General features: G+C 41.4%; 1 protein-coding gene across 1 annotated transcript in view; it reads left to right on the top strand.

The window, feature by feature from the left end:
- LOC8060013 (parkeol synthase) overlaps window positions 1-14263 on the top strand; it is a 30417-nt gene that overhangs the window by 15149 nt on the left and 1005 nt on the right. Inside the window, exons 11-17 of the mRNA XM_021461003.1 lie at window positions 3395-3493; window positions 3914-3970; window positions 6835-6881; window positions 6973-7116; window positions 7219-7396; window positions 7557-7637; window positions 7727-7810. Coding sequence (XP_021316678.1) covers window positions 3395-3493; window positions 3914-3970; window positions 6835-6881; window positions 6973-7116; window positions 7219-7396; window positions 7557-7637; window positions 7727-7810 — 690 coding nt within the window. The remainder of the gene's footprint in view (window positions 1-3394; window positions 3494-3913; window positions 3971-6834; window positions 6882-6972; window positions 7117-7218; window positions 7397-7556; window positions 7638-7726; window positions 7811-14263) is intronic.

Raw genomic sequence — 14263 nt, 5'->3', positions numbered from 1 at the left:
TCTGTTATGTACATTTTGTGCTCGTGCATTCATTAAAAAGAAGTTTAGATTTCACGTGCATGATATAGCTTCCCTTCATATAAAAATACACAAATCACAATTACATTAGTTTGTGAAAAAAAACATTTATAGCTGCTATGTGTTAATATGTCAAATAATAATTTTAATTGTATAGGGGAAAAGAGGCAAAGATATGCCACCTCCATCACGTCTGCCTTCGTGGCTAGGACGAGCAATGGGCTACACTTCATTTTAGCTTCATTAGCCATATAGAAAATGACTAAGCACAAGGGCTCAGCACCTGATTTGTCGAAATGCAACAAGTCAGGTTCCAGATTTTCTTAGCAGAGGTTCCAGAACTATATTCATCAATGCTTGGAAAATTGCTGGTCCTCCGGTGACCCCATATGGCATAACCCTGTATTCATAGCTAGTGACCACTATGAGTTTGAAAGGGTTTTAAATTCTTCTCCCTTGGCCATCCTGATTTGATGGAAACCAGAGCATAAATCCAGAGATGTAAACTACCATGCCCCTTGTAATTCATCTAATACAAGCAAGTGGCGCGTGCGGATGAGGGGCCGCGGCCCCGGAGCAGCCAGCAAAGGTGGAGAGGTGCCATGCATCTATTCCTGATAGGGTTCAAGCTGCCAGGATCACAACACTATTGACTTTTCTTTGAGACCTGTTGATTTTATTTTGGTAGGTTTCCTCCACCTCTCAGCGAAGCACATGTCATAGCGTCTAGTTTTTTTTCTTTTTTGACAAGATCATAGCGTCTAATTAATTGAGTGTGTTTTAGGCCAGTGGGGGGCAATAGATGCCAATTGCCTAGCAAAAACACAGCTACCAAGAATATGTTGCACCATCTCCTCCTCTTGATCACAAAGAACACATCGTTCTGGATGTACAAGCCCCCATTTTGCTAAGCGACCCACTGTCCAACACTTGTTTGGAATCACAAGCCATAGGAAAACCTTGCACTTGGGAGGAGACCAAGATTCCCAAAGTCGTTTCCATGGTTCAAAAGCTATGGACCCATAAAAGAAGGCCCTATAAGTAGATTTGAAGTGAAGGTTCCACTCCTCTCATGCCTCCAGAAGTGCTGGTGTTCATCATGGGAAAGAACAAAGCTTTCCAAGGTGTTCCAAACTTGTAAATATTGAATCGATCCCTCTAAAGAGAGACCCCCATGAATATATATTATCCAAACTTGGTTTGTAAGAGCTGGTGCGACAGACCTACTTTGCAACACTATCTTAGGCGCACAGGCAACCAGATCGATGAAGAGCCAAATCTGAGAGAGATTCTCGTTTGAAAATGGAGGAGAATATAATTGGTGAAATATTGAATATATTGCATTGGGCCTCATGGGCTAATTATATAGGGTACATAGGACTAACAACTTATGTGGGTACACAATGTGGTACTATTCCTATTTACTCTAACATCCCCTCCAGTAAGACTGGAGAAAAACTGATAAGTAATATCCCCTCGCAATCATAATAGTCTATGCGCTGTGTATGTTGTGGCTGGAAAAGAAGCCGATGAGTCCTCATGCAAGGCGGTAGCCTTTTGTGCCGGTGTCGAGGTAGCCGAGCGTGAGGGTGCAGTAGCTGTGGCCGAAGAAGCCGTGCTGAAGATGGCCAAGATCGATGTAGTTGTGGTTGGGTTGCTGTGTCGATGAAGCTGCAGGTGCACAAGTGGCACCATGGTAATGACAGGGACACATCGAGATAGTCGCTGTGGGAGGTGGCGATGCCGAAGTTGACACAGTCAAGACCATCATAGAAGAAAGGCGATGATGCAATCGAGGCAGACGGGGTAGGAATGGGAGGGTCGATGCCGAAGTCGATGCAGTCAAGCCGCCCGAGTGCCCGAGGCACAACTGGATTTGCTAGATCCAGCAACAGGTCGGGGACGAAAGCACGCGTCAGTGTTGCCAATACCGAGCGTACAAGGGGGAGGGCCCAACCGTGTGGTTGTGCTGGACAAAGAAGAAGCAATGTGGGAGAAGACGCGTCGACAAGCAGGTCTCAGCGATGACGCGGGTAGTGGCAGCTCAGTACCAAAGACCCAATCAGCAGGACAAAGACCTTGTGTAGACGGATGGCGCAGCAGGGATTGCGCAAGTTATCGATGCACAAGTGATGGCGATGTAGATGCAATGGCAAAGCAGAGACACGGGCGGCGGTGTTGTGGCCCGATGAGGTGACATACCAGCAGCCCTATTGCTCGGAGAAGATGCACGTAGTACTTAGAGATGGTGTCGATGAAGTCGATGCCGATGCCGGAGTAGAACGCGTGAGGTCGACAGGAAGTGGGTGACTCAATCCCGATCAGTGATCAGACAAACCAAAAAGATACAGTAGCAGGAGATTGGGTGTACCTAGCAAGACGGCACGATGACGGCAGTGCGACCGGATTACGCGGCGCAAGCGCACTACGGGTCACAAACACACGGGATCAAAGGCACCAACACGGATCGACGTGGTGGAGATGAGCAGATCCACTCAACAACAGTGACACACCAGATCTGTCTGCCTCCATGGCAGCGCAAGGTTGGGGCGCGTGGCTGGGCCTGGCCGCCACCATGGCAGCACGGGACAGGGCGAGATCCATCTTCCTCCATGCGACGAAGATCAGGAAGGTGTTGACGGTGATAACAAATGATGAGTCTGGGGACGAGGCGGCGATGGTAGCTCGGTGATGATGTAGAGGAGATCCCGATCTGCTGTGCGGCAACAACGATGGCAGCCGAATCAATAGAATCAGGCGCCTAAATAGTGGTGCTGCCCTCGGCAGAGATTGACCTCTCCCCAGGGCGCGCGGTGTGGAAGCGGCAACGGCTAGGGTTAGGATCTAAACCTAGGCGAATGATACCATGAAGGAGAATATAATTAGTGAAATATTGAATATATTGCATCGGGCCTCATGGGCTGATTATATAGGGTACAAAGGACTAACACCTTATGTGGGTACACAATATGGTACTATTCTTATTTACTCTAACAGAAAATATTAGGAACTTAGTATAGTAATACTTGACTCAACTAAAGTAATATTATAGTTGGTTAAAAGCTATAACAATAGCTTATGTTGTTGTACCTATATCCTTACATGGTTGAAGATACTAAATGAACTCACATGTTGGTGCTATGGTGGATGTGGAAACATAGGAATTGCTTACTTTTAGGGACTTTATGCTAATCTTGATGCCATCTTGTTGGCTATTAGAAATGAAGGCAATTCTATGTTATATGGTGGGAGACATAAGGCTATGTAGCATGTGGTGATGATTGTCTTGCTCATGGTCGCTGATTGTAATTAAGGTTTATTGGCATATATGATATGTTCTAAGTGCTATGTTAATACAATCTCCACATATATCCAGGTGTGTCTATTGTTGTCAACGATCTCTCCTGAAATTGTTGGTGAACCACTGGAAATCGAGAGACAGTTTGATGCTGTTAATTGTTTGATGTCTTTGATGGTAAGCATTGTTCAAACTTCTATCTTTTGTTATACACGGTGTAGTTAATAACAAGGCTTTATACCACATATTCACTTTTTAGTTGTAAAAATACAATACCTAGTGTGCATACACACTTTAGAGACTTTGGGGGCAGTAGCATCAGTGGAATGATAATACTTATACATTTCTATTCTACTAGATCAAAATCATCTGTATTTTTTGTTACATTGCCTATAGAAATTTAGCTATATGTTGAACCTTTGTAATTCATATTTTCATACCACAACATTAAATGATAAAAGCCGACTTATTATATGGACGTAGATAACATTTCTAAAACTCTACATGGAACACTTACATTTCATAGTGTTTCCTTATGAGCAGCTTCTCTTTGTTGAACATTGTGTCTAAAATGTTTGTACTTATTAACATCCTTAGAATAATGATGGTGGCTTTTCAGCATTTGAACCCACAAGGTCTTCACCATGGCTCGAGGTGAGAATTTAATTATATTTTTCTGGATCATCCATTCTTGTGTTATTATGTTTGTTTATGTTCCAATGTTGACACTTACTTTTCCCATGCTTTGGTCTCTACATAAGAGCATGGAAGATAGAAAGAGTAATACACACGAATGCTGATATATGTTACAAGTTGTGATGGACTCTTGTTATATAATAGGAAATAGAAAGAAGTAGTAAACCACAAATCTAGTGAACATCTCTATCCTAGCTTAAAATTGAAACAAATTAAGGCAAATATGATAAAATATATGATGAAAATAAAGTATACTATATATCAAAACTTAAGTTTACACCACTTTGTAAGATGTGAAGTAATCGGAATCATTGAATGAACACTAAAATGCAAAACATTGTGCCACCATATAGCCCACATGACCTAGCACGCCTTTTCCACCAATCCTGTTGTAAAACTCTAGTTCCAACTAGTGGGAATGCGGTTGGAACCAGCCACTAGCAGTGCCCTAGATGTAGTTCCATAATGACCTAGCACGCCTTTTCCACCAAATCCTGTTGCAAAACTCTAGTTCTAACCAGTTGGAACACGGTTGGAACCAGCCACTAGCAAGTAGCAATGCCCTAGATGTAGTTCCATCCGTTTGGAACCTAGTTTAAACTTGCCCTAACAGTGCCTTGTCCTAGTTCCAACAAGATGGAACCCACCAAATAGTGTCCAAACGTTTTTTTGATGGAATAGGAGGGGTTTAAAGCCCCTACTAGAATTTTATTAATAAAAGGCAAAAGTCACCAGTTACAATCAAGAAACGAAGAAAGTAAGGAAGAAAATCATAAAAAGCAGACTTCTACAAATGACTGTAGCCATAAATCTATATGAGGTTGGTATTTTTTTCTTTGCTCTAAGAATAATCAGAGCAAACTCCTTCTTGAAGACTTGCTTGCATCTGCTGACTGAATGAGGTAGACTTCTGAAAATCACATCGTTGCACATTGACTAAATGGACCAGCACATTGTTATCAAAATTTCCATGTAGAAAAGGCAAATGCAATTGACCTTTGATGCTCTCAACTAAAAAACGCACATCGTGATAGTTGGGGATAGTTAACTGTAAAGTAGACTAGCAAGCCATAGAGAAAGGACAGTGGAAGAGTAAATGAAAAATGTCTTCGTACACTCCCGAATTACATAGAACACAATGATAATCTGGAAGTGACATATGTTTTCGTTTGAGTAGAGCTCTGGTATTCAAACGATCTTGGAGAACCAGCCAGAAGAAAAACTTTCTCTTGTTTTGACAGCAGTACTTCCATAGCCATTTGAAAGCAACATGAACCTGATGGTGTCTAACAAGCTGCTTGTAAATCTTGCTTGAAGAGAAGTGAGCAGATCCCCATATATACGACCATCGATCAGGACTGTCTTGTAAGGTCACGTTCTGAACTGTAGCATTTAGCATTTGGTACTGTGCAAAAACATCTGGTGAAAGGGGCAGATGGAAAAGTTATAGAAATCTTGATTGTTAGCTGCCAAATACAAGGAAGTATTCTGATCTCTCACAAAAGAGAAAAGTTCTGGAAAATCTTGACTACAAAGCACATCATTCCACAAGTCATGCCAAAGAAAGCAGGATTTACCATCTTGAATATTAACCTTTGCCATGTCTTTGAATTGGGGTAAAAACTTAAGGTTATCCCTCCACTAAAAGGAGCCTCTGAAAGAGATGGTTTGAATTGGAAGCTTATCTCTAGCATAATATTTTTCCCAAACAAGCTGTACCCAAGGGACATTTGCTCTATTGTAAAATTTATGAAGATGCTTCAACAAAAGACTTTCATTGTGTACTGAAAGGCTGAGTACGTACACCTAGACCATCCTCTTCTTTGGGCAACGTCACTTCTTGTTATGAATATCTGACCCTCTCCATAAGCAGTGTTTCCTATATTTGTCAATTTGTTTGATGACAGTCTTGGGAAGTAGGAAAGTGCACATTGCAAATGTTGGGAGGGTTGTGAGGACTGAATTTGTAAGTTCCAACCTACTAGCTTCAGATAAATAGGAAGAAAAATCTACCAGTCTTCTTTCACATTTTGAGACTAAAGGCCAAAAATCAGCTATTGTTGGTTTTGTAAGACCAAGAGGAAGACCCAAATATGTGAAAGGAAATGAACCTTTTGAACAACCAAAAGTGGAAGCTAAAATATCCAATCTTTCTTCAGAGACATTCAAAGGGACCATCATAGATTTCTCAAAATTGACTTTGTCCCCGGAGGAATCAGCTAGAGAAGACAAAATATCCTTCAAGTTGTTAAGCTCATTAATGTCACCATTCATGAAAATCAGGGTATCATCGGCATAATAGTGTCCAGACGTAGTCAGCGGAATTAATCCGTCACAGTTTGCACAAGTCATAGTTGTGGCATACATAGTCAAAACAAGTTGAAACACTGCCGGCCATGGCAAAACACAATCCACAGCAATTCATAAACTAGTTCCCCAATCAGAATCTAGCAGCGCCTATGTAACACCGTACCTCCAAAATTTACATCGACCTAGCTCCTCATGTGGATCTGGCCTATATACTAATAACACCTTTATTACACTTTCATCCTCACTTCTCCATACACAATTTCTTTAGTTTTTCTTATTTTTTTGTCCCATGCATGTGGCACGCGTCCCTCACGTGTTTCTTTTCCTATTCAACAAGCTAACCAAGTCAAATAACAATATCCCTCTGGCCAAAGAAAAGAAGTTGCAGCTCTGTCTATAGCTACACATAAATACATATACACAAGCAAACATACAAATATGTGTGTGTATTCAGCATGTAGTAATTACATTATGACTACATTTGCCTATTCTGATTTTTTATTCGAATTCAGCATATCAATCCTTCTGAGGCATTTGGACGCACAATGATAGATTACCCGTAAGATGCTATACCACATTGATTTTTAGGTTGTTACTTCCATTTTGTCCTATATAAGATAAACTCCAATGATCTGCAATTGAGTTGACAGGTATGTCGAATGTACATCATCAGCAATTCAGTGTCTAGCACTTTTTAGAAAACTTAACCCTGGGCACCGCAAGGAAGAGGTGGAAAATTGTATCAACAAAGGGGCTGATTTCATTGAGAATATTCAAAGAACAGATGGTTCATGGTTAGTATTTGGACGCTATGCATATATAAGTACAACCAGTACTCGCTGAATATTAATTTCTACTCAGCTGTAATCGTTGCAAACTTGTGCTTGTTCTAACAGGTACGGCTCTTGGGGAGTTTGTTTTACCTATGCCACATGGTTTGGGGTGAGTGGACTAGTTTGTGCTGGCAGGACATTTGAGAATAGTACTGCAATCAGAAAGGCATGTGATTTTCTATTGTCAAAAGAGCTTCCTTGTGGTGGCTGGGGAGAGAGCTGGTTGTCATCTCATAATGAGGTAACCTACATAATTATATCAGTTGGATTGAAGCTGGTATTTCAGGATTAAGTGTTTCTTTGTAATGATTGTGAGTAGTAAAAGCATATCTCTAATGAGAGTACGACAATCCTGAAACTACAGGATCTAACTAATAATCTTCTGGCTTGCATTCAACTAGGTTTACACAAATCTTAGAGGTAATCGACATCATGGTACGCACACTGCATGGGCCTTGCTGGCACTAATTGAGGCTGGACAGGTCTGGTTTTCTTGTTTAACATTTTGTTTTGTGGATCTTCATTACGATGTGGTCATTTGCAGAATAAAACTATTTGATGTTTGTTACAGGCTGAAAGAGATCCAATGCCTCTGCATCGGGCAGCAAAGACTTTACTCAACTTACAGTTAGAAGACGGTGAATTCCCACAGCAAGTAAGTAAAAGCTGATGCCACAGAAGGGTTGCTTAATTTTCTTGGAGGGTACCAATAGATACTATTAAACTAAACTAGGATGGTAACACGGTCGATGGATAATCACTAATGCGTTCTTCTACTTCACTATAAATGCTAGAGGAGAAAACAGATAAAATTTCAACAATACTAATTTATTCTTTTAGGGTGTTAATTGTTCATTAAAGAGACATCACTAAGTCTTTGATTGTGGCGATATAATGCTGAAAACAATCCTAGTAACCTTGTGCATATACTTTTATAACTAAATTCACAAAGTTGGAGGATTATTACTCCTTCCCAAAATGGAAGCTACCCCAGATTCCTGTCCCAAAAGAATCTACCTGACCAAAATTTATAGATCGTCAGAGAGCCATCATGATTCTAATAAGAACCTCGTGACGGTGCCAAGCTTGACATAACCATGATATTCAATGTATTAAATCATACTCCATGTAGGCATACTCTCACATATTATAGAGAATGTTTGCACATGTCAAAACTTAATCTAATTTTAGGAGCAGTCAAGCAGAGTATATTTCTATGTACCTGTAGCACCCGGTTTTAAGAACAAAACCAGATACACACCATATGTGAGCCTAGGAAGTCAAATCTCACATATAGCCAGGGGTAATATCAATAGACAATGCTTATATATAACGAACTTAGTATAAAAGATATAACCTTAGATAGCAAACAGCGGAAAGACATTCCGTTCTTCAGGCGAAGGCTCCAAATCCACAGGGACAATTGACTGGTTGAGCACAAGCCTAAACTATTTTCCAAACTAGCAATCTGGTACCCATCCGGGATTTTTATCCAAATAAAATGTAAAGGCAGATGTAAGTACATCTCGTACTCAGCAAGAATAACATAGGGTTCATGAGGCTCAAAGGCTAGACACTGGTTTAACTGCATGTAGCTTTTAGTTGTCACAATTTTAGCATATGAGTAGCATCAAGTTGTCAAGTCCCATAGTAAACTCATGATCAGGTAAAATGAATAAAGAATAGCATAAACAACATATTAACAATAATAACATTTAATGATTTTCCATTAGTGATCATTTATTCTGTATTGGTTCAAGGCCGCTCGTGATCGTGAGCACGGCTGATATATCAGTTTTACACTATACAGAGGTTGTACACTTTCACTATGAGTCATGATTTACCCTTTCGCTCGAGGCCCGTCGACCTCTTAGCCTACTACCTAGGAAGACCGGCAGGGTTCACTATGAAGCCTTTCAAAGGTTCGTCTAACAAGTTAGGGCCGCTAGGTTTCGTTAGTCAGTCCGTGTGACTCACCCGCAGGAATCCACGGTCTGCTATCGCCCATTTGCGCCACAAGGGTAACCACTAACAAGCTAGAAAAGGTCCTCATACTGAGCTAAAGCCAGAGCCATGTAGCCCTCACAGTTGTGTTGTATGTCCCGGATGGTTAGATACAGATAAGTCCTTATGGAGAGAAACTAGAGCACCATAAGATAGCCCAATGCTCCAGCCCTCTTTTCCAAAGTTGCTAAAAAGTCATCTTTTAATGTTTATTGCATATTCCATTAATCAAATTACAAGATCATGGTTTAGTGGAGCACTAGCATAAGCTACCCAATGCAAAACCATAGGTGACAAGGTATAAGATCAATACTAGGAAATCCTTATCAAGGAGACACATGCAATATGAATTGTGTGACTAAAGTTGTTAGGAAACAAGGATGATCCCATGCTATACTTGCCTTGAAACTTGGATCCTTCTTTTAGTTCCAAATCTTCCACAATCTGCTTCTTGATCACCACGTAAAAGCTCACCGACTAAACTCTGTCATCACATCAACATCAATCATCCAGAGGCAATCATACAAAACAAACAAACCTATAATTAGAACAATACACCAACAGTAGAAAATAAAGATGAAAAGTTTATAAAACAAATCTATATCACACTACGATCACACAGACGTAAAGATCACGAAAATCGGAGCTATAACGAAGAAGTTATGATTTTCCTAAAATTTCCTTTAATAAAATAATTAATTAAATAGGATCACAAAAATAAAAAGTTGTAAACTTGTAAAATAGTGAGACTAACTTGTAGATCTTGTGATTACGAATCTAACGCAATTTGAATGGATCAAAACGGAGTTAAAACGGATATTTTATGAGCAATATAAAACCAGTGGCAAACTTGTAATTTTGTGAAAACGTATTTTGAATCTAAATAAAAGAAAATACGCCTTTGAAATAAGAAAACGTATTATTGAGACTACGCTATGGACTGCGCGTCCTATATTTAAAAAGCAGGGAGGTTCTTTTGCAAAATGTGCGGCCGAAGGGGTATGATTCAATTTAGGCCATCGGATCTCACTTGGACGGTTGAGATTAGATCGGGGGTGGGGAGAGGGGAGTGGCCCGCCGAAGTTGAAGGTGGTCGCGGCGGCGCCATTGTCAGACCTCGCCGGTGTTAGTCAATATAGCGATTTAGAGCACGACTCACGGAACCAAGGGCATAGGGAGATAGAGTAGCTTACCGCGGACTCACCAATGTCAAAAATCAAGACCGAGATACACTCAGGGTGAGGTCGCGACGCAAAACGGCGGTAGACGGAACCTGCAAAGGTTCGGGATAAGAAAGGGACCAAACCAAAGCACAAAGGAGAGGAAGAGAGCACTCAGCGACTTCGCAAGAGCGAGGAGTAGGTCGGCAAAGGGCTTACGGGAGCAGAGACGGGGTGTCGCAGCGTTTCGAGCTTGGCGCAGATCTCGGCGGCGTTTTGGGGCTAGACTAGGGCGACGGCTTGCTCTAGGGTTAGAGATAGGGAGGCATCGGGGTCGCGACTGCTATATAAAGAGCTCCCAACATGCGGAACACGCCGAGCACGGGAATCACGCGTTGCCGACTCGATCTCCTAGAGGAGTCCGGTGCGGCCACGAGGTGGAAGAAGGATCTGGCCGGTGGGCCCCACCCGTCGGTGACTCAGGGACGTGGGACCCGCTTGTCGGTGGAAGAAGAGAGGGGAAGGGATGCTGGCGCGGGGGAAAAATTTGGGCCACGGTCCACTTGGGCCAGAGAGAAGAAGAAGGGGGGGAGAAGGTTCTGGGCCTTCGGGCCGAAAATAGAGAGGGAGAGTCTTTCTCTTTTTATTTTCTGTTTCTCTTTTCTTTTAAAAACAAACCTATTTCATACATTTTCAAAACCAAATTTGAATTCCTTTTTAATCTTTAGACAAAACCACTCATCACAATAAATCAAATGCAGAGGCATGCATGCTCAAACAAGTTGTTAACTCCTATAGTAAATTTTAATTAAAATCAAAATATTATTTTTCCTATATTTCATGGGCACAAAAATACACAATTTAACAATTTATCCTATTTTGGAAAATTGCAAATTTTGGGGTGTTACAGTACCACCTTGTTCGCTTGAGCTTATCTGCCAAATCTACCAACCATTCAGCAGTGTTTTCTCTCATAACAAATCAGTAAACTTTCAGAATTTCATAAAAGACAATAGTTTAATATGCAATAATACTATGACATACGTATTGATGTATACCTAGCAGTTTCAAATCCATGGGTTGGCAACTAAACAAACTAACCTATACGAAACAATGTAAAAACAAAGTTATGAAGATTAAATCCATAGAAGAGTGACAGACAAGCGTGTCAAGCATCTCTATTATATTTGTATCTTTAAATGCATGACTCATCAAAATTTTTATGAGTAAACAGACAAATCTTGCTAATTTTATGGTATTATATTTGCCGTCCGTAACATTATACTAGAATAAATAATAGCAGATTCACATTATCCTTCTAATCTATATTGTCCTTATTATGTGCGAATATATTTATTTCTTGTGAATGTGTTGTGGGATTATGCTCATATAGTTTTTTTTTGCGATTACACAGTACAGTACAGACATCATAAAACACACACACTCACCCTATGAACACATGCATGCAAACTCTATCCCTATGTGCATCTTCGAAGACCGGACCGGCAAATTCTCAAGATTGACGAAGTCACTAGAGGTGTCATGCTGTCGATGAACACATTGCCTACAAGTGAAAGCACAACACCTCTGAAATATTTGCTTCCATGAGAAACCTAGGACCTAAGGCGCTACTATGACTCTTGTAACCACCAGGCTACAGGTCGTTTCACCTTATAAAGATATTTTCTATTAGGAAAATGTCTATACAATAACACTCTCACTTATCCTTGTATGATAAATTCACCCTGAATACTTGCCAAGCCAACAATGCCCTATGAGCTCGAAAGAAGGGACCACCACTTTTGCATCCCCTCTATCAAATCAAGGCCAACTCCGAGGCAAGCATCATTCCCTTAGTCCATCACAATGCTCTACACCACATCCCTCAGTGGGTCTAAGGATGAAAATAGAACGGAAATTTCCTGAAACGAACGGTATCATTTTCTATATCTAATCCAATCAAATCTATATTTTCGTATGTGTCTTTTACGTTTTCGCTTTTGTTTCCGTATTCAAATGTAAAAATAAAAATGGTTTAGATATTTTTTGACCGTTTTCTACTTTCTACTATTAATTCAGAATATTCCAAATTTAAAATTCAGTTTAAGCCGAATTTGGTTGCTGACCATTACCATCTAGGCAACTAGGCGAAGGCAAGTGTGGAGCACTAATGCCCATGGGCCATATTATATAGGCAGCTCGCTCTCGTCGCGCCTCCCTGAGTTGACAAGGTGGACTACATCTGGCTTCACGAGATGCTGCATGACTGCATCTGGCACTTGTTGCATTGCATGTGACTGGACTGACCAAAAGAGAGAGCTAGATGGGCTAGAACTTGTTGCTATCATTTCTAGTCTAGTATCGGTGGTATCTCAAAATTTTCTCTTCTTTCATTTTCTTTTTTTTCTCGGAATTGATAAGTCTGCTCTCTTGCACTTGAAATTTGCCACGATGGCACTTATTAGTTGTTATGCATTGTAGGTCGGTATTCCGTATTGAATTTTTATATGCCAACCATGTTCGACATAGTCTCGCTTAAATTGGTTTGTTTTGGAAATTCAGCATTCGTTTTTGTGTCTGACATTACCGTTTGTGCTTTTGTTTTCGCATTCAACTGTAAAAGTAGAAAACAATTGAGGAGTTTTCTGACCGTTTTCATCCTCAGTTGGCTGGGGCGGATCTAGAATCACTATCCAGGGGGAGCTAATTAGTAAATGGTTACTTGGGCTGAATGAGCTATCTTGGGCTAAATGTCGGGAATTTCTATGGGCTTTGAAGACTTGTTTATAGGAAATTTAGGCTGCACCCCAGGCTGAATCCGCCCCTGTCAGTTGGGTCCATGCCATCTTCAATGTCTATAACGCCATCGGCGCGGTGCTACTCTAAGGCGCTGTTCGTGTGAGGCCATCATGTGCAGGGCAAAGGATGAGTAGAGCGGGGAGAGAATGATCAGTGCTATTAGTGCAGGGTGTCATGTGGCTGGCCTAGTTACAGCAATCTACGTCAAGGAGAGAGAGGGAGGGATGAAGTAGGAACATATAGAGCATGTTCATTCGCCCTGACATGTTGGCCCAGGCCAGTGTGGAATGCCATTATGGCAAAACCTCTAGGGGTTCGTTTAGACATATTTTATAGAAAATTGCAATTATAGGACACCAAACAACACGTTTCATAATTATTGGACTTCAGACATCAACTTCGTCAAAATGATTCTTAAAACATTGACTTCTTGTTTTCCATAAAATTGGTATATTTTAATTTATTTTTAATCTAAATACATCCATTTCTCATCTCTTGTGACTCTTTTGCCCTTCTGCCTTTTGCATGAGATCAGTCGTTTTAACTTCGTATCGTCTCATCTTCCCTTCTGGTACGTTCTAAACCCGACCGGACGCCGCCGCCGTTCCTGAACATGCCGCCATGGATGGCAAGAGGGCGATGACCTGGACCTCCCGAGACGCTCGCCGGCACCCTTGCAGCCCTAGCCACAGACCACGCTCGACCCCATCGGCCCAGCCCCAGCCACTCGAGGCCCTGTGCCTTGGCTTTGTGTGAAGTGCGCGCGACAAGGCTGCGTGCGTGCGTGCCAGAACTGTACGTGTACCGCATACTACGTGCACATGCATGGCTTACACTGTTGTTGTTGGACCGGACCCTGCATCTGTCTCAGGCAAGCAGTACATATCATATTGTCCCTACCTCCATACAGGATGATGCCAACAAAAAATTCCTTTTGGAATGACACTTTGTGCACCCAGGAGGTTGCTTTAATTCCCCTTTGATTATGCCCCAGCCTAATTCATACTACCAGCCATGGCCAAGCCGCGGCCAGCTTGCCAAAAGAGCCCTGCACCAGCCAACCAATGTGAATGAAACCTTCCTAATAACAGAAGGGCAAAAGGGACATCTTAGGGACAAATTACATGTATTAAGATTCAAAAAGA

Source organism: Sorghum bicolor, chromosome 5 (genome assembly GCF_000003195.3).
Source record: "Sorghum bicolor cultivar BTx623 chromosome 5, Sorghum_bicolor_NCBIv3, whole genome shotgun sequence".
Lineage (NCBI taxonomy): Eukaryota > Viridiplantae > Streptophyta > Magnoliopsida > Poales > Poaceae > Sorghum > Sorghum bicolor.
Note: the sequence above shows the minus strand (reverse complement) of the source record. Positions and strands in the feature narration are given on the sequence as shown.